General features: G+C 42.3%; 1 protein-coding gene across 3 annotated transcripts in view; it reads left to right on the forward strand.

The window, feature by feature from the left end:
• The window catches only part of DEPDC1B (DEP domain containing 1B), a 110112-nt gene that overhangs the window by 39625 nt on the left and 44101 nt on the right, over window positions 1-26386 (forward strand). For all 3 annotated transcript variants that reach the window (XM_019013690.3, XM_055367860.2, XM_063700734.1), the window contains 4 exons: window positions 16934-17069; window positions 21514-21641; window positions 22258-22388; window positions 24278-24325. In XM_019013690.3, coding sequence (XP_018869235.1) covers window positions 16934-17069; window positions 21514-21641; window positions 22258-22388; window positions 24278-24325 — 443 coding nt within the window. The remainder of the gene's footprint in view (window positions 1-16933; window positions 17070-21513; window positions 21642-22257; window positions 22389-24277; window positions 24326-26386) is intronic.

A 26386-nucleotide genomic window follows, 5' to 3' on the forward strand; every position in this document is an offset into this window, starting at 1 on the left:
GCCACAAGTCTCCTTTAGCAGTGAGTATGCTGTTCACATTATGAGATGGCCACACAGTAAGATCTCTTCCCTGTATCATTTTAACTGCTTTAGATACTAAGACTGCTACTGCTGCCACTACCTGTAAACAATGAGGCCAACCCTTTGTCACTACATCAATTTCCTTACTCAGGTATGCCACAGGTTGCAAGCTGGTCTCTTGGACATGTGTAAGGACTCCTAGAGCTATTCCTGTTTTTTCTGTGACATATAAAGAAAAGTCTTGCCCCGTTGGCAAGCTTAACACTGGGGTTTAGGTTAGGGCCTTCTTTAGGGCCAGAAAAGCCACTTCTGCTTCAGGTGTCCATTCTACTAAATGGGTATTGGCTTTCTGAGTTTCCTTAATTAATGTGTATAATGGCCTGGCTATTTCACCATTCCTGGGAATCCATATTCGGCAGAAGCCTGTTATGCCAAGGAACCTCTTAATTGCTTCAGGGTTTTGGGATGAGGATAAGCCAGTATAGGCTGGATACATTCCTCACTGAGGGCGCTGGTGCCTTTGGATAATTTTAGCCCTAAGTATTTAACCTGCTGTAAGCAGAGCTGAGCCTTTGGTTTGGAAACCTTGTAGCCACAAGTGGTGAGGAAGTTTAAAAGCGCTTGAGTGGCTTGATGGCACAAGGTTTCTGAATGGGTGGCTAGAAGTAAATCATCCACATACCGAAGGACAAGAGTGACCAAGTATGAGAACTGGCTCAAGTCTTGGGCTAATGCCTGGCCAAATAGATGGGGGCTATCCCTGAACCCTGTGGGGTAAAACAGTCCAGGTGAGTTGAGATGTTGGGTTTGAAGGATCTTTAAAGGCAAACAAGAATTGAGAGTCAGGATGTACGGGGATGCAGAAAAAGGTATCCTTAAGGTCCAGGACTATAAACCACTCTGCTTTCTCTGGTATTTGGGAAAGCATAGTATAGGGGTTAGGTACAGCTGGGTATAGAGGGACAACGGCCTCATTAATAATCCTGAGATCTTGCACTAACCTCCACTGTCCGTTGGGTTTCTGTACTCCTAAAATTGGAGTATTGCAGGAGGTATTGCATGGTTTTACTAGGCCTTGGGCTTTTAGGTCCTTAACAATCTTTTGGAGTCCTTATTGGTCCTCGGGTCTAAGCAGGTAATGCCTTTGGTAGGGAAAGGAGGTGGAACCCTTTAGTTTAACTTGAACGGGACGGGCATTCCTTGCTCATCCATATTGTCATTTTGTTGCCCAGACTTCAGGATTAATTCCTTCCTTAAGTAGGGGACAAAAAAACATGTGTTTCTTTTCCTATGTTCAGGTGTATAATGGCCCCTGCTTTTGCTAGAATGTCTTTCCCTAACAAAGGAGTGGGCTTTCAGGCATAATTAGAAAGGCATGTGAAAAGAGTGAAGTTCCCCAATCATAACTTAGTGGCTAGGAGAAGTATTTAGTGACTGCCTGTTCTAGGACTCCTCGGATAGTGACAGATCTGGAGGACAGTTGGCCGGGACAGGAGAGTAAGACTGAGAAGGCCACGTCAGTGTCCAGGAGACAGTTAACCTCCTGTCCCTCAATGGTCAAGCATACCTGGGGCTCTGTGAGGGTGATGGCATGGGCTGGCACTTGTCCTGGGCATCCTCAATCCTGCTCCTGGATCATCTGGTTAGTGGCTTCTGACTCAGAGGACTTTTGTCCCCTGAGGCAGTGGGCCTTCCAGTGATTCCCTTGACATCACGGGCATGGACGAGGGGGCAGCTTATTTTTATTCGGACGGTCTTTTTTAAGGTGTCCTTGTAGGCTGCACTGGAAGAAAGCCCTATTAGGCATTCGATTTGCTCAACCTTTCCCTGTTTTAGAGCCTCCAAAGTCCGCTTGCCTGAGGGCCATGACTAAAGCAGTGGCCTTCTTTTTATCCCGTTTGTCCCTTTCCACCTGCTCCTCCTGATCTCTATTATAAAAAACCGAGGTTGCCAAGTTCAATGGGGTTTCTAAGTTTTGCTCTGGGCCTACGGCAGACTTTTGAAGTTTTTTTTTTTTTTTTTTTTTTGAGACGGAGTCTCACTCTGTTGCCCAGGCTGGAGTGCAGTGGCGTGATCTCAGCTCACTGCAAGCTCTGCCTCCCAGGTTCACACCATTCTCCCGCCTCAGCCTCTGGAGTAGCTGGGACTATAGGCGCCTGCCACCACGCCCGGCTAATTTTTTGTATTTTTAGTAGAGACGGGGTTTCACCGTGTTAGCCAGGATGGTCTCAATCTCCTGACCTTGTGATCCACCCGCCTCGGCCTCCCAAAGTGCTGGGAATACAGGCGTGAACCACCACGCCCGGCCTGAAGTTTTTTTTTTTTAATGTCTGCAGCTGACTGAGTGATAAACTTACCCTTTAAGATTAGTTGGCCTTTAATAGAGTTAGGTGACAAAGAGGTATGCTTTCTCAATACCTCCCTTAGTCTCTCCAGAAAGGCCATAGGATTTTCTTTCTTTCCCTGTGTTATGGTGGACATCATTGAATAATTTATAGGCTTTTTCCTAGTTTTTTTTAAGTCCTTCTAGCACACAAGTTAGTAAATGTCTGCGGCACCAATCTCCATGTTCTGATTCTGTGTCACAATGAAGGTCTACACTGGGAACTGCCTGCTGGCCGGTGGGGAATTGTTCTTTTTTGTCTGTTGTCATCCTATCATTGACCTGACTGAGATACCAGAGATCGCCAAACTCTTGGGCTGCAGTTATGGCGGCACTTTTCTTATTTAGGGTTAGTGTCTGATCTAGCAGTAACATTATATCTCTCCATGTCAGATCAAAGGATTGACCTAGCCCTTGTAAAACATCAATATAGCCATCAGGGTTATCTGATAATTTACCTAGGTCTGTTTTAATTTGCTTCAAGTCTGAGAGGGAAAAAGGTACATGCACTCTGACTGGGCTGAATTCTCCAGAATACATCTTAAGGGCATTTTTGCCTTGGGGGGAACGTTTCCCATCTGAAAAAAGTACATAGGGATGCCAGCACCCCTAGTCTTTTTCCGATGAGCATTAGTCCTAGAGCGTTCTCTATGGTCCTAATGCTTATTCCTTTCCAGGGTGTGTAACCACCCGTGGACCTCTGCTTATTGGATTAGTTACATTTACTGATGTAGCAGTTCTGCACCCCTTTTCCTGCTTTTCTTGACCACAAAGAAAGGGTTCCAGGCTGCTGGATTCTAGTGGTCCTTTACCAGCGTGCCCAACATTGCCTTTGTGCTCTGGGGTGAGTCCTAGAGCCGGGCTGGGTTCCTGAGTATTTCATAACCCAGCTGCCCCATTAAGATGTATTCCCATAAACAACAGTTCTTATGCAAATTTGTTTCAGAGAGGGTGTAGGTAACCTTTTGAGTCAGGATTGAGATAGAGTTTTTTTTGTTTTTATTCCGTAAGTGCTTTAAGGCTTGGCTGAGTGCAAACAGCTTGCACGTTTCAGCAGACCAATTATTAGGCAATTTTCCTAACTCTGCTTTTACAAGAGTTTCCCTATTAATTACTGAATACCCATTGTGTTTTTTCCTTAATCACCTGGGAGGAACCATCTGTCCTCCTTTTCTGAAGGGAGTTCCTCCTAGGTCTGGTTGGACCTTTGTATGGTAATTAAGATTTAAATCCTCTGTTAGGAAGTCTGCTGGGTTAAGGGAATTTTCAGTGGTTAGTGTTAAATCACCTTTTTTCTAACAGAATAGCCCCATACTTTAAGATTTTTGAGTTAGTAAGCTACCTTTTTTGCTTTTTTTGACTTAGGATAGTTCTGAACTGGTGAGGTGTGCTTACAATGAGGTTTCCCCTAAAAGTAATTTTTTTACTTTCTTCTGCTAGCAAAGCAGTTGCTGCTACAGACTGAATGCATTTGGGCCATCCACGGGTTACTGGGTTAAGGATTTTTGATAGGAAGGCTGTGGGTTGTCAGTGGCCTCAGTCCTTTTGGGCTACGCTCTTGTTTATACTGACAACAAAGTGGTATTGGAGTGTTATAGGGTCCTGGAGAAGACCTTCAGTTATCAATTATAGGTTTTAAATTTACCCTGGCTTTTAAAGGAATAGGGTACACTTTTTTCTTTACTACTTCTTTTCTCTCTGTCTCTCTCTCCCCCCTTTGTCTCTCTCTCTCTCCTCTCTGTCTCTTTCTCTCTCCTCTCTGTCTCTCTCTCTGTCTCTCTCCTCTCTCTCTCTCCTCTCTGTGTCTCTCTCTCTCTCCTCGCTTTCTGTCTCCTGTTTTTCTCTCTCTCTCTCCTCTCTGTCTCTCTGTCTTTCTCTCTCTTTCTCTCTCTCTCTCCTCCTCTCTATCTCGTTGTAGATGTCTTTTGGAAACACAGTGGAAGGACGTTTGCTTGTTGCCCCCATTTGCCACTATAGGAATACGCGCCTCCCTTTAATTTACTCAATTCATTTTCATCCTGATCTATTATGTTGTTGTAGATCCAGTTCCAGTTGTTAAAGTACTGGGTTATCAGTTCTAAGGCCTGGCAAGGGTGGTGGGGAACAGGTCCCACATAACTGCCCATGTCAAGAGCTGTATACCTAAATTGGAGGGACACCAGGGACAAGACTCCCTGGGTTCATAGCTTAGATGCCTAATGATGCAGCACAGAGCTTCTTTAGATCCCTTTGGAGATACAACTTGCTAGAGGGAATGAAAGTCTGAACCATTAGTACCTAGAAGGCAGGGATCAAAGGAAGTAGATTCAGAGGTAAGGAGAATTTGGGGGCTACACTTTCAAGAAAGTCATGGTTGGGACCCAGGAGGTACGGGTCAGAAGGAAAGGTGGGGTGCACACATGGGCGGCTGGTTGAATAATAGAGACTTCTGGCTGTGCCGTGATCTCAACTGGCTAATGCCAGGAGTTCGGGATAACAGCTTTCTGCCACTAGTCAGCCCTTGGCTTCCCCAGGAAAATTGTGAAAGTGGAAGCTGGTTCCAGGCAGACCAATGCTCCCAACCCAGAAGGATTGGGGCTTGTTAGAAAGCCCTTCCCTAGATAGCCTCACACCTGAGTCTTAAGTCCGGCAGCCACGCTACTGTTTTTAACTGGCTGACAGGTGCCCAGTATTTTACTCCAATTCTAAGGAAGGATAGGACAGAATAGCAAGCGAAAGTGGTCCGATATTACTCACTGCTTTGGAGAATCCCCATATGGGCCACCAGATGTTACAGGGGGTGGAGGGGGTCTTTGTTCTTAGAGCTCCCAATATGCGATGGGCTGCTCTCAAGATGGGGGTGGGCTGCTCCCAAGATGGATGCAAGCCTTTTGTTCTCTGACCAGGGGTTCTTGGCCTCATGAATTCCAAGGAATGGAACCTTGGGCCATGCGGTGAGTGGTATAGCTCTATTAGAAGCTGTGGGTCATGGAAGAGAACTGTGGAACCCAGCAACTAGTGTTCAGCTCAATTAGGACGAACCCTGGGCCTTTAGCCATGCAGGAACAATGGTGAGCCTCTAGCCCAATTGGGAGCGGCAATGGGTGTCTCACTGGATCAGAAGCACAGCAGACACCCTGCTGGATCCGGAGGGGTGGAAGTCAGTGGCCGGTCTGCGACAGTGGCAAACAGCAGTGGTGGATGGTGAGCGAAAGCTCAGCTCGAGCCGTAACAAACATGGACCAAAAGAGTGTGCAGTTGCAAGATTTAATAGAGTGAAAACAGAGCTCCCATACAATGGGAGGGGACCCTAAGGGGGTTGCTGCTCCATGCTGGAACGCTTGGGTTTATATCCTGATCATTGTCCCTCCCCCTGTGCTCTCAGTTGATATATGATTTGACTATTTCTTTACCTCCTGCTTTAGCCTAATTTGTATTTTAGTGAGTCCTCTTTACTACCTGATTAGTTGGGTGTGAGCTGAGTTACAAGCCCCATGTTTAAAGGTAGATGTAGTCACCTTTCTCAGCTAGGCTTAGGAATTCTTAGCCTAGGAAATCCAGCTAGTCTTGTCTCTCAAAGGGATCAACCCGTGGGACAAAATAATCTGAACAATAGCCCTTGATCCCCAGATCTTCCCTTTGACATAATCTACCCAAATGAAAAGGAAGCAGAAAAACAATTCTGGTAATATAACAAAACAAGGTTCTTTAACACTCCCCAAAAGATTACACTAGTTCACCAGCAATGGATCCAAACCAAGAAGAAATCCTTGAATTGCCAGAAAAAGAATTGTGAAGGTCGATTATTAAGCTTCTCAAGGAGTCACCAGAGAAAGGGGAAGTTCAACTTAAAGAAATTTAAAAAATGATACAGGATATGGATGGAAAAATCTTCAGAGAAACAGCATAAATAAAAAACAATCACAACTTCTGGAAATAAAGGACAAACTTAGAGAAATGCAAAATTCACTGGAAAGTCTCAGTGATAGAATCAAACAAATAGAAGAAAGAACTTCAGAGACAAGGCTTGAAGACAAGGCTTTTGAATTAACCCAATCCAATAAAGACAAAGAAAAAAAGAATTAAAAAAGTGAACAAAGCCTCAAAGAAATTTGGGATTATGCTAAATGACCAAACCTAAGAATAATTGGTATTCCTGAGGAAGAAGAGAAATCTAAAGGTCTGGAAAACATATTTGAGGGAATAATCGAGGAAGACTTCCCTGGCCTTGCCAGAGATCTAGACATCCAAATACAAGAAGCTCAAAGAACACCTGGGAAATTCATCGCAAAAAGATAATCACCTAGGCACATAGTCATCAGATTATCAAAAGTCGAGATGAAGGAAGGAATCTTAAGAGTTGTGAGGCAAAAGCACCAGGTAACCTACAAAGGAAAACCTATCAGATTAACAGGAGATTTTTAGCAGAAACCCTGCAAGCTAGAAGGGATTGGGGTCCTATCTTTAGCCTCCTTAAACAAAACAATTATCAGCCAAGAATTTTGTATCCAGTCAAACTAAGCTTCATAAACAAAGCAAAGATACAGTCTTTTAAAGACAAATGCTGAGAGAATTTTCTACTACCAAGCTACTATAAGAACTGCTAAAAGGAGCTCTAACTCCTGAAACAAATGCATGAAATACACCAAAATAGAACCTCTTTAAAGCATAAATCTCACAGGACCTATAAAACAATAAAACAATGAAAAAAAACAACAAGGTATTCAGGCAACAAGTAGCACAATGAATAGAATAGTACCTCACTTCTCAGTACTAACATTGAATGTAAATGGCCTAAATGCTCCACTTAAAAGATACAGAATGTGGCAGAATGGATAAGAATTCACCAACCAAGTATCTGTTATTTTCAAGAGACTCACCTAACACATAAGCACTCATATAAACTAACGGTAAGGGGGTGGAAAAAGATATTCCATGCAAATAGATGCCAAAAGCGAGCAGGAGTAGCTGTTCTTATATCAGACAAAACAGACTTTAAAGCATCAATAGTTAAAAAAGGCAAAGAGGGATATTATATAATGATAAAAAGGACTGTTTTCCAACAGAAAAATATCACAATCCTAAATATATATGTACCTAACACTGGAGCTTTCAAATTTATAAAACTATTACTACTAGACCTAAGAAATGAGATAGACAGCAACACAGTAATTGTGGGTGACATGGTTTGGCTCTGTGTTCTCACCCAAATCTCATCTAGAATTGAAATCCCTACAATCCCCATGTGTTGAGGGAGGAACCAGGTGGGAGGTGATTGGATCCTGGGGACAGTTTTCCTCATGCTGTTCTCCTGAGAGTGAGTGAGTTCTCATGAGATCTGATGGTTTTATAGGGCAATTTTCTCTGCTCTTGTTTGCTCTTTCTCTCCTGCTGCCTTGTGAAGAAGGACACGTTTGCTTCCCCTTCTGCCATGATTGTAAGTTTCCTAAGGCCTCCCCAGCAATGCAGAACTATGATTTAATTAAACTTCTTTTCTTTATAAATTACCTGGTCTCTGGCAGTTTTTATAGCAGTATGAAAACAAACTAATACAGTGGGGGACTTCAGTACTCCACTGGCAGCACTAAACAAATCATCAAGACAGAAAATCTACAAAGAAACAATGGACTGGGGCTGGGCGCGGTGGCTCATGCCTGTAATCCCAGCACTTTGGGAGGCCGAGGTGGGCAGATCACGAGGTCAGGAGATTGAGACCACAGTGAAACCCCGTCTCTACTAAAAATACAAAAAATTAGCTGGGTGCAATGGTGGGTGCCTGTAGTCTCAGCTACTCGGGAGGCTGAGGCAGGAGAATGGCATGAACCCAGGAGGCGGAGCTTGTAGTGAGCCGAAATCGCACCACTGCACTCCAGTCTGGGTGGCAGAGTGAGACTCCGTCTCAAAAAAAAAAAAAAAACAAACAAAAAAATGGACTTAAACTATACCTTAGGACAAATGGACTTAAGAGATATTTACAGAACATTCTATCCAGTGAGTGCAGAATATACATTCTATTCATCAGCACATGGAACATTCTCCAAGATAGACCATATGATAGGCCACAAAACAAGTCTCAATAAATTTAAGAAAATTGAAATTATATCAAGTACTCTCTTAGACCACAGGGGAATAAAATTGGAAATCAACTCCAAAAGGAACCCTCAAAGCCATGCAAAGACATGGAAATTAAATAACCTGCTCCTGGATTATTGTTGGGTCAATAACAAAATCGAGATGGAAATTAAATTCTTTGAACTGAACTATGGTAGTGACCCAACCTATGAAAATCTCTGGGATACAGCAAAAGCAGTACTAAGAGGAAAATTCATTGTATTGAATGGCTACATAAAAAAATCTGAAAGAGCACAAATAGGCAATCTAAGGTCACACCTCAAGGAACTAGAGAAAGAAGAACAAACCAAAACCCAGCAGAAGGAAAGAAATAACAAAGATCAGAGCAGAGCTAAATGAAATTGAAACAAAAAATAATACAAATGATAAACGAAACAAAAAGCTGGTTCTTTGGAAAGATAAACAAAATCAATAGACCATTAGTAAGATTAACCAAGAAAAGAGAGACGATCCAAATAAGCTCAATTAGAAACAAAATGGGAAATATTACAACTGATACCATATAAATACAAAAGATCATTAAAGGCTACTAGGAACACCTTAATGTGCACAAACTAGAAAACCTAGAGGAGATGTATAAATTTCTGAAAATATATAACCCTCCTAGATAAAACCAGGAAGAAATAGAAACTCTGAACAGACCAATAGCAAGCAGCGAGATTCAAATGGTAAGAAAAAAATAGCCAGCAACAACAAAAAGTCTAGGACCAGAAGGACTCACACCGAATTCTATCAGATATTCAAGGAAGAATTGGTACCAATCCTACTGACACTATTTCAAAATATAGAGAAAGAGGGAATCCTCCCTAAATCATTCTATGAAGCCATTATCACCCTTATATCAAACCAGGAAAGGATATAACAAAAAAAGAAAACTATAGACCAATATCCCTGATGAACATAGATACAAAAATCCTCAACAAAATACTACCTAACCGAATCCAACAGCATATCAAAAAGATAATCCACCATGGTCAGTTGGGTTTCATATCAGGGATGCAGGGATGGTTTAACATCTGCAAGTCAATAAATGTGATATACTACATAAACAGAACTAAAAACAAAAATCATGATCATCCCAATAGACACAGAAAGAGCATTTGACAAAATCCAGCATCACTTTATGATTAAAATCATCAGGAAAATCAGCCTAGAGGGGATGTACCTTAAGGTAATAAAAGCCATCTATGACATACCCACAGCGAACACTATACTGAACAGGGAAAAGTTGAAAGCATTCCCCCTGAGAACTGGAAAAAGACAAGGATGCTGACTTTCACCACTTCTATTCAACATAGTACTGGAAGTCCTAGTTGGAGCAATCAGACAAGAGAAAGAAATAAAGGCATCCAAACTGGTAAAGCGGAAGTCAAACTGTCACTGTTTCTTGATGATATGATTGTATACATAGAAAACCTTAAAGACTCATCCAAAAAGCTCCTGGAACTGATCAATGAATTCAGTAAAGTTTCAGGATACAAAATTAATGTACACAAATCAGTAGCACTGCTATACCCCAACAGTGACCAAGCTGAGAATCAAATCAATAATTTAATTCCTTTTACAATAGTACCCCCCACCAAAAAAAAAAAAAGAAAAAAAAAACACCAAAAAACTTAGGGAATATATCTAATCGAGAAGGGGAAAGACCTCTACAAAGAAAACTACAAAACACTGCTGAAAGAAATCATAGATGACACAAACAAATGGAAACACATTCCATGCTCAGGGATGGGTAGAATTAACATTGTAAAAATGACTGTACTACCAAAAGCAATCTACAAATTCAATGCAATTCCCATTAATATACCACCATCATTCTTCACAGAACTGGTAAAAACAATCCTAAAATTTATGTGGAACCAAAAAAGAGCCCACATAGCCAAAGCAAGGCTAAGCAAAAAGAACAAATCTGGAAGTATTACATTGCCTGACTTCAAGCTATGCTATAAACCTATAGTCACCAAAACAGCATGGTATTGGTGTGAAAATAGGCACATAGAGCAATGGAACAGAATAGAGAAGCCAGAAATAAAGTGAAATACTTACAGCCAACTGATCTTCAACAAAGCAAAGAAAAACATAAAGTGGGGAAAGGACACCCTATTCAACAAATGGTGCTGGGATAATTGGCAAGCCACATGTAGGAGAGTGAATCTGGATCCTCATCTCTCACCTTATGCAAAAATCAACTCAAGATGGATTAAAGACTTAAATATAAGACCTGAAATCATAAAAATCGGAGAACATCGGAAAAACCCTTCTAGATATTGGCTTAGACAAAGACTTCATGACCAAGAACCCAAAAGCAAATGCAACAAAAACAAAGATAAATAAATAAATAGATGGGACTTAATTAAACTAAAAAGCTTCTGCATAGCAAAAGAAATAATCAGCAGAGTAAACAAACAACCCACAGAGTAGGAGAAAAATGTTCACAAAGTACGCACCTGACAAAGGACTAATATCCACAATGTACAAGGAACTCAATCAAACCAGCAAGATAACAACAAACAATCCCTTCAAAAAGTGGGCTAAGGACATGAGTAGACAATTCTCAAAAAAAGATATGCGAATGGCCCACAAACACATGAAAAAATGGTCAACATTACTAACGATGAGGGAAATGCAAATCAAAACCGCAATGTGATACCACTGTACTCCTGCAAGAATGACCATTAAAAATAAAAAGATGTTGAAATGGATGTGGCAAAAAAGGAATACGTTTAGACTGCTGGTGGGAATGTAAACTAGTACAACTATGGAAAACAGTGTGGAGATTCCTTAAAGAACTTAAAGTAAATCTGCCATTTGATCCAGCAATCCCACAACTGGGTATTGACCCAGAGGAAAGGAAGTCATTATACGAAAAAGACACTTGCACACACATGTTTATAGCAGCACAATTTGCAGTTGCAAAAATATGGAACCAGCCCAAATGCCCATTAATCAATGAGTGGATAAAGAAAATATGGTGTGTATATAAATATACACCATAGAATACTACTCCACCATACAAAGGAACAAAATAATGACATTTGCAGCAATCTGGATGAAATTGGAGACCATTATTCTAAGTGAAGTAACTCAGGAATAAAAAACCAAACATTGCGTGTCCTCACTTATAAGTGGGAGCTAAGCTATGAGGATGCAAAGGCATAACAATGATATGATAGACTTTAGGGACTTGGGGAATGGGTGTGGGAGGGTGATGAGGGATAAAAGACTATACATTGGTTACAGTATACACTGCTCGGGTGATGGGTGCACCAAAATCTCAGAAATCATCACTGAAGAACTTATTCATGTAACCAAACACCACCTGTCCCTCAAGACTTATTGAAATAATAAATAAATAAATAAAAAGAATTCTACAAAAAAGAAACCTTAAAAACTGAGTTTCTAGCCATGATGGGATAGGGGGTTGGACAAGCCTCAATATGTCCCTTCCTTAGTAACCTTTAACCAGATTTCTTTCCTAAGAAATAAACAGAAACCAGCTCTGGAGAACAAGAAACAGATGACTCATTGCTTTATCATTTTAAGCCAATCATCTGAGGCTGTGACTGGACTCTTCCTACTTTTTTTGCAATTTCACAATACATCCCTTGCTAAAAACTGACCACCATCTCCAGACCGGTTTTGGCTGACTAGTGGAGGATACACGGTGATGGTTTTGTGTCCTGTGCTTCATCTTTTGACATCAGTGGGCTGAAAACTCCATTTTCAGATCATGCTAATGCCACCATTTTTTGAACATGCAACCCATGAAAGGTGCATGAAGCGCAATTGCACATGTGCATATTTCTTCTTTCATAAATATTCATGACTCTTCCTTTAGCTTATTAAATATGCATATTTGGCTACCTCACTCAGCATAAATTTCTGTTCCCTTTACCCCTCCCTCAAAGTGCTTGCTCTCAGCTGCTGTTGGAGGCTTTGCTTCCCATCCTGTGGGATGGCCAGCTTACAGGCTGAAACCCTTTATGAGAAATAAAGCTCTTCTTTTCAAATTTATCCACCTCATCATTCTTAAGTTGGCACAATCCACACCTGGTTATTGCAGCTGTTATAAAAGAAACCAGTTGTCATTTTCATCATTCATCCTGGGAAATTTGTTCACCAGATCCACCTTTTCTAGTTTCCCTATTACCACAGGTGACAGTTTTACTGAAATTTATGCCACTGTGCAACACAGATTTTTTTCTCCACCTTCCATACTGTTTCACAACAACTTCCTTACTGTTCTTTCAACCTCTATTAAGAAGTCCATCTGAGGCCCTTCATGCATCCATTTCACTGCCCGATCCTGTTGCAGATACCACAAATTTCTTTTCTAGTTATCTGTTGTGTAATAAAACTATGTCAAACTTAGTGGATTAAAATAACCATTGTAGTGGTTTTTTTTTTTTTTTTTTTTTTTTTTAGATGGAGTCTCGCTCTGTTGCCCAGGCTGAAGTGGTGCAGTGGTGCAATTTCAGCTCACTGCAACCTCCGCCTCCTGGGTTCAGGCAATTCTCCTGTCTTTGCCTTCCGAGTAGCTGGAATTACAGGCACACGCCACCATGCGCGGCTAATTTTTGTATTTTTAGTAGAGATGAGATTTCACGATGTTGGCCAGGCTGGTCTCGAATTCCTGACCTCAGGCAATCCACCCACCCTGGTCTCCCAAAGTGCTGGGATTACAGGTGTGAGCCACTGTGCCAGCCCGCTGTAGTTTTTACATAATTGTGTGGATCAGGAATTTTGGAAGGTTGCTTAGGTGGGCATCAGCTGCGGCTGCTGAGGCTGGAGAATCCACCTCCAGGAATATTTGTTTATTTGCAGATCTGGAATTTTGGTGCTCCTTTACCTCAGTTTATTTCCTTGCAGTATCTCATCTTCTAGGGCCTCTTCCTGTTGCTTAGGTATTTGACAACATGGTGGGTTCACGGTAGTCATACTTCTTATAAGATGGCTGGTTTCCAAGAGGGAGCTTCATAATAATGAGTTATACAAGAGTGAGAGTTTCAAGAGGCAGGAAGAGAGTTCTAGCCAGTTAGGCTAGTGCTTCTGCCTTATTGTATTTATCAAAGCAGTTAGACAGGGCTCACCTAGACTTGAAGAGGGTAGAGAAAGACATTCTGCCTCTTGATACAATAGTGGCAAGATCATATTGCAAAAGAGCATATAGTTAGGAGGTATGATTGTAAACACCTTTGGAAATATGGCAGGCTGAACCGGGATGCAATTTCATTTTTCCCAAATGGATAACCAGTTGGCTCAGTACTATTTATTGAACAGTCCATACTTTCCCATTGATCTGTAATGTCTGCTTTATCATAAATCATGTTTCTAAAGAGTAGTGTTTATTTGTTTTGAATTCTCTTTGTTTAGGCCCATGATTCGCAACGGGGGGCCATTTTGCAGAAGACATTTGGCAATGTCTGGAGAAATGTTTTGTTGTCACAACAGGTGTGTGTGTTGTGTGTAGGGTGCTACTAACATCCAGTGAGTAGAGGCCAGGGATGCTTTGCACTTAGCAGCATCCCCCAGTTCACAGGACAGCTCCCCACAACAAAGAACTATCCGGTCCTAAATGTCAACAATGCGGAGCTTAAGGAACTATGGTCTCTGCCATCAGTATTGCCCTATTATGTTAGCCTTGATATCTGATAGGACAAGTCACCTCACTTTGTTTTTCTTCTTGAAGAATGTCTTATTTTTGGGCCTTTGCATTTTCATATAAATTTTAGAATCAGTTGATTATGTTTCTTATTTTTTTACTTTAGAGATGGGGGTCTTGCTTTATTGCCCAGGCTGGTCTTGAACTCCTGGCTTCAAGTGATCCTCTCATCTCAGCTTCCCGAGTAGCTGGGACTACAAGTGTAAGCCACCGTGCCTGGTTTGGAATAAGTTTATGATGTTTCATAAAAATTTTTATATTAATATTTTTATTAAATTTTCATTGTAACTATGTATCTTCATGGGGGAAAATTAACATTGTATGATATGGAATCTTATTCACCAAGCTGCGCACAGTGGCAACTACTTATAATCCCAGCTACTTGGGAGGCTGAAACAGAAGGACAGGAGGATTGCTTGAACCTGAGTTTAAGAAAGAATCTTATTCACCAGCATAATATAGCTATCAATTTAGTTCTTCTTTAATGTCTTTCAATAACATTTTATAGTTTTCTTTCTTTTTAGGGGGGCGCACTGTCTTTTTTTTGCATAAAAATTTTATAATTTTCTTAATAAAAGGCTTGCAAATCTTTTGTGTAAGATGGTTTGTTCTCTTGGCCAGTTGTGAGGCTTTTAAATTAGTTGCTTTCCTCTTTTGAGCCTTAATTTCTCTGAGTGAAAAATGTGGCATTTGAACTGGATCATCTTTAACAGGTGAAATATTACATTATTAAAATATTAGGATTAAATTGCTAACTTTCAATGCCCGAAATAGAAGTACTCCACTGGAGGGAGCTCTTCTGCATTTTTTCTCAGACAAAGTTGTCAGACTGCTGTGAAAATAGATAGCACACCTTCTATTGGTAACTGCAGACATTACTGACAGCAAAGATCTCATCTTCTTAGTGTGGAGGAAAAAAGTGATTTCCTGGTATTTCTTCAATCACAGTTTTGCACATAACAAATTCTGTTTTGGTCTTTGGAAGATACTACTTTTTTCTGGTTATGGGAATATAAGAAGCATCTTTTTGAACTTAGGAGAAAATTTGTGGGTCATCCAATTTAATTCCTTCATTTGACAAATAAATAATTATTTAGAGAGACTTATACTTTCCAGAAGACACATAGAGAGTTTGTGAGAAAGCCTGGAATTCAGGTCCAAAAATTTTTATGCCATAGTCGAGGGAATGAAGTGGGAGAATAAACAGAGGGCATTAGTGGTGGGATGGGAGTAGGGATTGTGTTTAGTTTTGAATGAACTGAGAAGTGGGCGATCTGTGAACTCCGGGAATTACATTCAATATCCTACCTGTATGTGAGCATATGTGCACATACATGTGCATAAATGCTGTTCTTTGTCTGGAAATGGGCATTTGTTGGGATTGTTGACTTGTGGGAAATAAAATTGGACTTCTATAAGCCACCCTTTATTTATAAAGAAAGATGCTTTGGCTATAGAGATTCATTTAGTTTATATTTTGGAATCTTTTGGGAACACCTGCCTTGGTAACTTGATTACCAAACTTTAAGCTATCTTTAACTTAATTTACTGATTTCCAGAACTCTCTTTTTTTAACTGACCCAAAACTGATGTTTAAAATAGTTATTGGATATTCTTTTCAGAAAAGATGAAATGCAACTTTTCTCCACTTGTCATTCCTTTTCAAATCTATTGCGACTGTTTTTGAAATGTTTCTCTATTTGAAGATGAGAAATCATAGTTTTCCTCAACCTTCAGAAGTTCATACTTGGGACGTATTCCTGCAAGAAAAGACAGATTAACAAGAGAAAAACAAGCAAGTTTGTTAATGTGTGCAGTGCACATCCCGTGGGAGAAAAATAACTAGATGCAGTGCCTTAGAGTCCCAGCTTATACGGTCTTCAACAAAGAGCAATAAATTTTAGAGAAGCGTCAGGACACATGAAAGCAGTTTAAGGCTTCCAAAGGCAGGAAGGTGTGGGAAGGTAAATTTATGGGGAAACTAATGAAGTCTGCTTAGATGCCTCTGGTGCAGTCTCTAAGCTGATAAAGGTTGTAAAGGAGAATTTACATACTGTTTTGAGGCAGGAAAGAGGGAAAGACAGACTTTTTGTCTTTATATTAATAATACTCCTGCTCTTGGGCAAACAGAGGAAAGACAAAGCACTTTTCCGTATTCACTTCAAATGGCCTTTAGCCCCAAAAAATTATGTCAAAGAGGAATATTTTGAGGTGACACATTCTGTTTCCTTCAGTACTCTCGTTGGTGAGTCTCCGGATTCACCTTCATACAAACTTCCCTTGAACACTATAGACATTTTATAATTCTTTATTTCTGCATTTGCTTTGAGATAAGGTCTTTAGTTATTTGTATGATTTTTTTCTGTGGATAACATGGGTAAGATTTTTAAGCTGTTATTTTGGCTTAAGTAAATAAAAAGTCAAAATAAAAGTCAACAACCCACTGCCTTTTATGTCAACATTAAGAACTAGAGTTCTTACATTGCTTTTGCAGTGCAATGTAATGCATTGTATCCTTTTCTAACAAGCCTACAGAAAAAGATTATCTGATAAAAATATGTATTCAAGCACCTTTCTTTTCTTTATCAGGTATGGTACAGAGCAGTTTAAAAAATTAAAATTTATGTAATTGTTGTATAAATATTGTGCAAATTATTGTATAAATTTTCAGATACACCAAAGTGGAGACTGTTGTTAAAATATCTGTGTCTCCCACTGACTGCAGTAATAGAGAATTTCTTCTTGGGTTTTAGATTTCCTCCTTCTTCACCCCTGAAACCATATCCAAAGAAGCCCCCATACCAAAAGGATGTTATTAAATTTCCAGAGTGGAATGATCCCCCACCAGGCACTTCACAAGAGAACATCCCAGTGAGGCCAGTTGTGATGGTAAGTGCCATGACTGAAAGACAGAGGGGCTGGCAGCAGGGAGAATCATCCATGAACTCCTAGGCTTGGTCTTTCTGTGAACAATAGTCCTTTATGAACAATAGTTTAAAGGTACTTTAAAACAAAATTGTACCTGCCAACAGCTGGGAGACCAGTAACAAAGAAAGAATGACTCTTGCAGTTTTTCACTCTTGCATGTAAATAGTTGTACTGTATTGTTCAGGGCAGCAGTCCCCAACCTTTTTGGCACCAGCGATGGGTTTCATGGAAGACAATTTCTCCATGGACCAGGGCTGCTGGGGTGGGGGTGGGGGTGGTTTCGGGATGATTCAAGTGCATTACATTTGTTGTGCATTTTATTTATATTATTATTGCATTTTAATATATAATGAGATAATTATGCTACTCACCATAATATAGAATCAGTGGGAGCCCTGAGCTTGTTTTCCTGTAACTAGATGGTCCCATCTGGGGATGATGGGAGACAGTGACAGATCATCAGGCATTAGATTCTCATAAGGAGCACACAACTTAGATCCCCCAGATGCACAGTTCACAAAAGGGTTCACGCTCCTATAAGAATCTAATGCGGCTGATCTGACAGGAGGTGGAACTCAGGCAGTATGTGAACAACAGGGAGCTGCTGTAAATACAGATGAAGCTTCACTCACTTGCCCAACGCTTACCTCCTGCTGTGCAGCCTGATTCCTTATAGGCTGTGGACTGATACCAGTCTGTGGCCTGTGGGTTGAGGACCCCTGGTTGAGGGAATAACAACAAGAAGAAAATGCTACATGTTCAGTACAGATGCAACTATCCATTTTTTTCCTCTGAATATTTTCACTCTGTGGTTGGTTGAATCCACAGATGCAGAACCCATAAACATAAAGAGTCAATTGTATATGGCAGCTGTTTTTATATGTTCAGACTGAGCAGGTTTCTGTTAAAACTCTCTTGTAATCCCCTTTTCCTGTACATTGTATAACTTACTACTCTTCTTCCTCTTTGTCTCTTCCTCCTAAACTGTTATTATTGCCAGTTGAGGGTAAGAAGGTTAGGATGTGGAATATTGTGTAATAGCCCCTGACCAAATATATAAACAAAGGTAGATTCTTCTAGTCTTGGAAAACCGAAGCTCATTGTAGAATTGACTGCCTCTTTTTTTCACATTTTTTCCTTAAAATACCCCCAGTAGAAGACCACCAGGACTGAGGTGTAATGCTAAAAAGCAAACAACAAAAAAATTTCTGTTCCTTTTGCCATCTTCAGCTGTCCTTGTGGAGCCTTTTGCAGATGGCTAAGATTTGGGGGCTACTTTCGAACATTGCACTTACTTGATATTTGCTTATAAAAAATAGACAGTCCTCAAAAGTAATACATTTTAATTCCATTTTCAATAATCAGTCTGTACAGTGTATGAATTTAGATATGTATTCCTTAATTTTGAATTGATAAAATTTTATTTCACTGCTATTTCACTGATTAGTTGAAACGTCCACAGGAAAAATTAGCTAGTTAATGCCATACTTACTGCCATAGCTCTTTTGTAATTCATGAATATTCATTTATAACGTGACCTAGTCTTAAGAATCACTCTTTGCTTCTCTGAGGTCCATGTAAAGAAAGTTAGTTTATATTTCTAATTATTATTTTATTTTTTTTATTATTTTTATTTTTTATTGATCATTCTTGGGTGTTTCTCACAGAGGGGGATTTGGCAGGGTTACAGGACAATAGTGGAGGGAAGGTCAGCAGATAAACAAGTGAACAAAGTTCTCTGGTTTTCCTAGGCAGAGGACCCTGCGGCCTTCCGCAGTGTTTGTCTCCCTGGGTACTTGAGATTAGGGAGTGGTGATGGCTCTCAATGAGCATGCTGCCTTCAAGCATCTGGTTAACAAAGCACATCTTGCACCGCCCTTAATCCATTCAACCCTGAGTGGATACAGCACATGTTTCAGAGAGCACAGGGTTGGGGGTAGGGTCACAGATCAACAGGATCCCAAGGCAGAAGAATTTTTTCTTAGTACAGAACAAAATGAAAAGTCTCCCATGTCTACCTCTTTCTACACAGACACGGCAACCATCCGATTTCTCAATCTTTTCCCCACCTTTCCCCCCTTTCTATTCCACAAAACCACCATTGTCATCATGGCCCGTTCTCAATGAGCTGTTGGGTACACCTCCCAGACGGGGTGGTGGCCGGGCAGAGGGGCTCCTCACTTCCCAGTAGGGGCGGCCGGGCAGAGGCGCCCCTCACCTCCCGGATGGGAAGGCTGGCCAGGTGGGGGGCTGAACCCCCACCTCCCTCCCGGACGGGGTGGCTGGCCGGCGGGGGGCTGACCCCCCCCACCTCCCTCCCGGACGGGGCAGCTGGCCAGGCGGGGGGCTGACCCCCCACCTCCCTCCCGGACAGGGCGGCAGGCTGGGCGGTGGGCTGACCCCCCCACCTCCCTCCCGGACGGGGCGGCTGGCCGGGCTGAGGGGCTCCTCACTTCCCAGTAGGGGCGGCTGGGCAGAGGCGCCTCTCACCTCCCGGACGGGGCAGCTGGCCGGGCGGGGGGCTGACCCCCCCACCTCCCTCCCGGACGGAGCGGCTGGCCGGGCAGAGGGGCTCCTCACTTCCCAGTAGGGGCGGCCGGGCAGAGTCGCCCCTCACCTCCCGGACGGGGCAGCTGGCCAGGCGGGGGGCTAACCCCCCCACCTCCCTCCCGGATGGGGCGGCTGGCCGGGCGGGGGGCTGATCCCCCCACCTCCCTCCCGGATGGGGTGGCTGGCCGGGCGGGGGGCTGACCCCCCCACCTCCCTCCCGGATGGCGCAGCTGGCCGGGCGGGGGGGCTCCTCACTTCCCAGTAGGGGCGGCCGGGCAGAGGCGCCCCTCACTTCCCGGACGGGGCGGCTGGCCAGGCGGGGGGCTAACCCCCCCACCTCCCTCCCGGACGGAGCGGCTGGCCGGGCAGAGGGGCTCCTCACTTCCCAGTAGGGGCGGCCGGGCAGAGGCGCCCCTCACCTCTCGGACCGGGTGGCCGGCCAGGTGGGGGGCTGATCCCCCCACCTCCCTCCCGGATGGGGCGGCTGGCCAGGCAGGGGGCTGACCCCCCCACCTCCCTCCCGGATGGCGCAGCTGGCCGGGCGGGGGGGCTCCTCACTTCCCAGTAGGGGCGGCCGGGCAGAGGCGCCCCTCACTTCCCGGACGGGGCGGCTGGCCGGGCGGGGGGCTGACCCCCCCACCTCCCTCCCGGACGGAGCGGCTGGCCGGGCAGAGGGGCTCCTCACTTCCCAGTAGGGGCGGCCGGGCAGAGGCGCCCCTCACCTCTCGGACCGGGTGGCCGGCCAGGTGGGGGGCTGACCCCCCCACCTCCCTCCCGGATGGGGCGGCTGGCCAGGCAGGGGGCTGACCCCCCCACCTCCCTCCCGGACGAGGTGGCTGCCGGGCGGAGACGCTCCCCACTTCCCAGACGGGGCAGCTGCTGGGCGGAGGGGCTCCTCACTTCTCGGGCGGGGCGGCTGCCGGGCGGAGGGGCTCCTCACTTCTCAGACGGGGCGGTTGCCAGGCAGAGGGTCTCCTCACTTCTCAGACGGGGCAGCCGGGCAGAGACGCTCCTCACATCCCGGACGGGGCGGCAGGGCAGAGGTGCTCCCCACATCTCAGACGATGGGCGGCCGGGCAGAGACGCTCCTCACTTCCCAGATGTGATGGTGGCCGGGAAGAGGCGCTCCTCGTTTCCTAGATGGGATGGCGGCCGGGCAGAGACGCGCCTCACTTTCCAGACTGGGCAGCCAGGCAGAGGGGCTCCTCACATCCCGGACGATGGGCGGCCAGGCGGAGACGCTCCTCACTTCCCAGACCGGGCGGCAGCCGGGCAGAGGCTGCAATCTCGGCACTTTGGGAGGCCAAGGCAGGCGGCTGGGAGGTGGTTGTAGCGGGCCAAGATCACGCCACTGCACTCCAGCCTGGGCACCATTGAGCACCGAGTGAACGAGACTCCGTCTGCAATCCCGGCACCTCGGGAGGCCGAGGCTGGCCGATCACTCGCTGTTAGGAGCTGGAGACCAGCCCAGCCAACACAGCGAAACCCCGTCTCCACCAAAAAAATACGAAAACCAGTCAGGCGTGGCGGCGCGCGCCTGCAATCGCAGGCACTCGGCAGGCTGAGGCAGGAGAATCAGGCAGGGAGGTTGCAGTGAGCTGAGATGGCAGCAGTACCGTCCAGCTTCGGCTTGGCATCAGAGGGAGACCGTGGAAAGAGCGGGAGAGGGAGACCGTGGGGAGAGGGAGAGGGAGAGGGAGAGGGAGAGGGCTCTAATTATTATTTTAAATCAAGTTACAAGTAACCAAATCAAAGGCATTTCTCATAAAAATCACACCACCTTATATTGAAATATTTATTCACTGTCTTTCTACCATTTCTCCTTCCCTCCCTTCTTACATCCCCCCTCCATTAGAATTCTGAGATGTGGTACAAGCGTCACAGTATTGCAATTGGAGAGGTGCCAGCTTGCCGTCTTGTCCACCGCAGACAGCTGACAGAGGCCAATGTAGAAGAGATATGGAAGTCTATGACATTATCATAGTATGTACATTTGATATTAATGAGAAATTTTAGAGATATTGTTTCCTATTTTGCTACTTCTTCACTCTCTGCATATTTAATTTTCTGAAATTATGTATGAAAATCTCAACTTTGCATTATTTGCAGTTGTGATCAGCAAACATAGTTTAACTGAATTCTGGGGATTATCTCCTGCTATTTACATAGTAGTTAGGAGTTTAAAAGTTCTCAAGAGTAATAAGACACATAATAGAAAATTTGGTCTCCTAGATACTGATATACTGTATGTATAAAGTTAACAATCATATACAGCAAAATTTTGTTCCTCATGAAGATATGCTAATAGTAGTTTCTTATCATTGGATAAGTTAGTTTTTATGTTGTAGTATTTTTACTTACAAAATTACTTTCTTGTCATTTGGTGTGTTACTAAATCTGTGAAGCAAAATGTTAATAGCAAAAGGATATCTTTTACATTTGTTTTATTGTACTCCATTTCTACCCTTTTTGCCCCACAAAGATTGGGTGCAATGCATGAAAATAAAGCATTATAAAGATTGATTTTTTGTAGTACCAGGTTTTTGAGTAAATATAATATTAAAGACAGAACTAATTAATATAATTACTTATCTTTTAGCTTACAGAAAATTCTTGGCCTGGATTCCTTAGAAGAAGTTTTAGACGTCAAACTTGTCAATTCGAAGTTCATCATCCATAATGTATATAGTGTTAGCAAGCAGGGAGTTGTTATTCTTGATGACAAGTCAAGTAAGTGCATAAATATAATTTTGTTACTTATTGACATAATATATTGGCTTCATAGGTCCATCAGCTCCTATCTGACCCTTCCCTAAACCCTGAATAAGTTTGTTCCTTCATTACGTATATTCTTTCTAATACCTTTTAACAAATTGTTTGGAATAAGGGAATGTCATAGGAAGATGAGTATCTAGGAATGAGAGCCTCAGCAAAATCCATCCAGAAGCTAGTTCAGTGTTAGCCACCTTGGGCATTAAGTGGTTCCGTATTCCCAGGGAAATCTCTGAAAAGTGAGAATATTCAAGACATAACTAAGAGTTAGAGTCAGTTTTCAGGTGGGCCCTGGGGTCTGACTGCATTTAGAATTCTCACGTTTTTGTTTTGGTTTCTCTGTGTTAGATTTTCTGGAATAGTCTTGGTTCTTTTTAATAAGGTAGTTTTTGAAATGTTGATATTGCTTTGATTTTTTATATTTCCCACCCTAGACCAGTTTACAAATCAGAAAAAACAAACAAAAACAAACAAACAAACAAACGAAAGAACCATATAACAGCCACCTAACATGGTTTTTGGTTTGTAAAAATGTGGTTAGGGTACTGATAGTGGACCACAGTCCCCACACTGATTTTAAATCTTTCTGTGGATAAGGACCAGATTTGGATGGGCTCATTGATTTGTTCTTCCTTTAGTTCAAACCCTCAATGCTGGGAATTGGCTGGAACTTGATGATCTTTGGATGTGGGAAGATGGCATAATACTTCTTGACTTTTTAAAAATATGATTAAATTTAGGGCTGGAGGCTCCTGGGAAGCAGACAGAATGTAGCAGAATAGCCTGAGCAGTGGTGAGAGGGGAAGAGATTTTTCTATGCCATGTTTCCTGACAGGAGCAGAACCTATCTTCAGACCTGAAACACTTCTCCTTTTATAGTCACTATATGAGGAATGGAGGACAATGAGAGACAAATAAGTTTGTGGTGACTTTATGAGTTTTGAGGTTAATATCAACATATAAAATTAAGTTCCATAGAATGAAGGGAAGAGTGCAGCCTTTGAAATACATCTAAAATTCTTCCACATTCTCTGAGTGTAGCAAATTAATACTTTTAGTTATCAGTTAGATGATCAATCATCTTTCATTTTATTAATTAAGATCTTAAGAAAGAAGAGAGCATTTTACAAGACTCCGGTTCATTAGATCTAACACAATTCAACAAGTGTCTTCGCGGTTTTACAGAAAGAGAGAAGATGAAGTGGCAGCCTGAGTGCTAGCCCATCTCATCAGATGTCTGTGGCAGGGCGTGGAGGGAAGAGATTCTGTACCAAATGGTTCAGCTGGGATTTTTTTGTAGCAATGTTCAGTTACTATTATTTAAAGGTTGTCCTAATACTAATAGCCTAACATTAATATGTCAGTGGAATTTTCTTGGCCTAAAGCATTTTGAAAATGGAAACATGTAAAATGATCCTTATATTGGACCTACAGAATTACCCTTTTTGAGGGGCTGGTGGTGTTTGATGAACTTGTTTCACAAATGTGTTTGACGACTAATATTTTTTCTTTTTCTTTTTGTAATTCTTAAAATAATTGGTTTGTCTTTTGGTTTGTTTGTTTGTTTGGAGCAAACTATACATTTTTTTCTTTTTACTATAGCTTTAAAAAGGTGCATTGTGTCCTTAGAGAAATCTGTAGGCATTATTTATGTAAGTGCATGTTATAACACTGCTGACAAGGAAAGGTTTCCATCTTTTAAATGTTATAATAACATAAATTGGTGATTTGTGATTAGCAGATATGGTTCATATTACTTGGGCAAGTAATACATTCTTATGATACCAAGTATGTATATGATTTCTTGAGTTATATGGAATTGAGTACAAATTTTCTTTTTCCTTCAGAAGAACTTCCTCATTGGGTGCTGTCAGCTATGAAGTGTTTGGCAAATTGTAAGTACTAATTATCTGCCAGTTTTGTGAAATTAACAGAAATTAGTGCCCTAAATTAGGAAAAATTTCTGCTCAATGGCCTGAACACTGATTTGACACCTGTGAGACTGGCAGTTAATTATTTTGGGACTACTGTGCTTTTAGTGATAAATTTGTGACTTAGTGAAGGGACTGAATTCTAGAACAGTTTTAAAGGGATTTAGTACTTCTACTTTCTAGTAGATCCATCCACACTAGTTCTAATTGCTTCATCACAGGATGAAGGATGGTTTGGAAGGAGAAGAACCTGCCATGTAGAGAAACGAGAAAGACTGTTTCAGTAATTTGGATGTTAGATGAGAGGGCCTGGACCAGGGTGGTCCCTGTGAGGATTTTTATAGGTATATGAAATCCATTTCATAGGCATGTGATTTCCATGTCATTGAATATCATAGGCACTGTGAAGGCATTAGTTGTTATAGTATCTCAGAAACACTACCATTCTTCTGGGAATTTTCAGAAGAGTTAACCCAAAGAAGGGATTCTAATGATTAATGGCTTAACCCAAACAAATAATTTTGATGGAAAGAGTTCTAGTTATTTTGGCTGACTGATAATAGTGATATTTGGTCTGGAGTGCCTTTTGAGTCTCACAGATACCACAAGGTAGTAGTTCATTTTCATTTCTTTTGTACGGAACTAGCATTACAGATATAGGTGAAAATTCCCTTTAAATTCGTGAATTAGTAGACCCTAAAATATGGGTTTAACTGAAATTAGTTTTGTTTGATTATAGAATGAAACTAAAATAACTCTTAAGCTTAATGTGGGGAATCTTAGTGGTAGTATATGGAACATGATCCTATGATTTTGAATAGCCTTTTGAAGATGAATGCTATTCATTCATTCTATACTATCCTTCTGTATATGAATAGTAACCATTGGTTTGTGTGAAGCCCAAGGTTCTCTGAGTTTAAGTGTTAACATTTTCATTGGTTTTTGGTTAAAATTTGGAGCCTCTGAGATGCAGAGTACTATGGTCTTAGCTTGGGGAAGTGCTTTTTATTCTTCCTGCTCAGGCATTTGAAGTCAATGAAATTTAAATTACATCCTTGTCTAGGGTTGACATTGATGAGATAGAGAGTATAAATGAGAAGTTAAACTTCCCATTTCTGAACTGGCAAATCAAGGTTTTAGAAGTTCATCAGGCCAGGTGCGGTGGCTCACGCCTGTAATCCCGGCACTTTGGGAGGCCGAGGTGGGTGGATCACGAGGTCAGGAGATGGAGACCATCCTGGCTAACATGGTGAAACCCCGTCTCTACTAAAAATACAAAAAAAATTAGCTGGGCTTGGTGGCGGGCGCCTGTAGTCCCAGCTACTTGGGAGGCTGAGGCAGGAGAATGGCATGAACCCGAGATTGTGCCACTGCACTCCAGCCTGGGTGACAGAGCAAGACTCCGTCTCAAAAAAAAAAAAGAAGTTGATCAGCTAGGAATGAACATAGGAAGCTAGTGTAACCAATCTAGCCTGTAATATGTTGTAAAATATATCGTAAGATGTTTATGATGTTGAATTTTCAATGATTACTGAAATGTAGTAAAGAACATAATTTTCCCTCAAGCAGCATGTGCACCTAAAGCCAAAAAATTTCTGCAGAAAGCTTAGAATAACTGGAATTTCTTATCAGTGGAGAGCAAAGATGTGAGGGGTGAATTACTAATGATCTTCATGTGTGTGAGGTGGCATGATACTAGGTGGCAAGTGCTGGGAAAAGGGAACTTGTCTCATATGTATCAAGTACTATGCTTTATGAGTGGCTGGCATATGTGTAAAGATGTTTATTTATGTGTCAAACAAATAAAGGTGGCCAAAGGGCAAGATTAACCTTTTGAGTAACTTTATAAAGTCACAATGTTTTCTGAAATTCCTGTTGACCCTCAGAATCTACTTTGAGTCCACCAAAGTCACAACCTGTTTCTTGTCCATCCTATCCTTAATAAGTCCCAATTCGTGTTTCAGTCATCTAAAAGGGAACAGAAAGGATAGGCTGATTGTATGGTATTTTGAAGGCCTATTGCCT

Source organism: Gorilla gorilla, chromosome 19 (genome assembly GCF_029281585.2).
Source record: "Gorilla gorilla gorilla isolate KB3781 chromosome 19, NHGRI_mGorGor1-v2.1_pri, whole genome shotgun sequence".
Classification (NCBI taxonomy): Eukaryota; Metazoa; Chordata; class Mammalia; order Primates; family Hominidae; genus Gorilla; species Gorilla gorilla.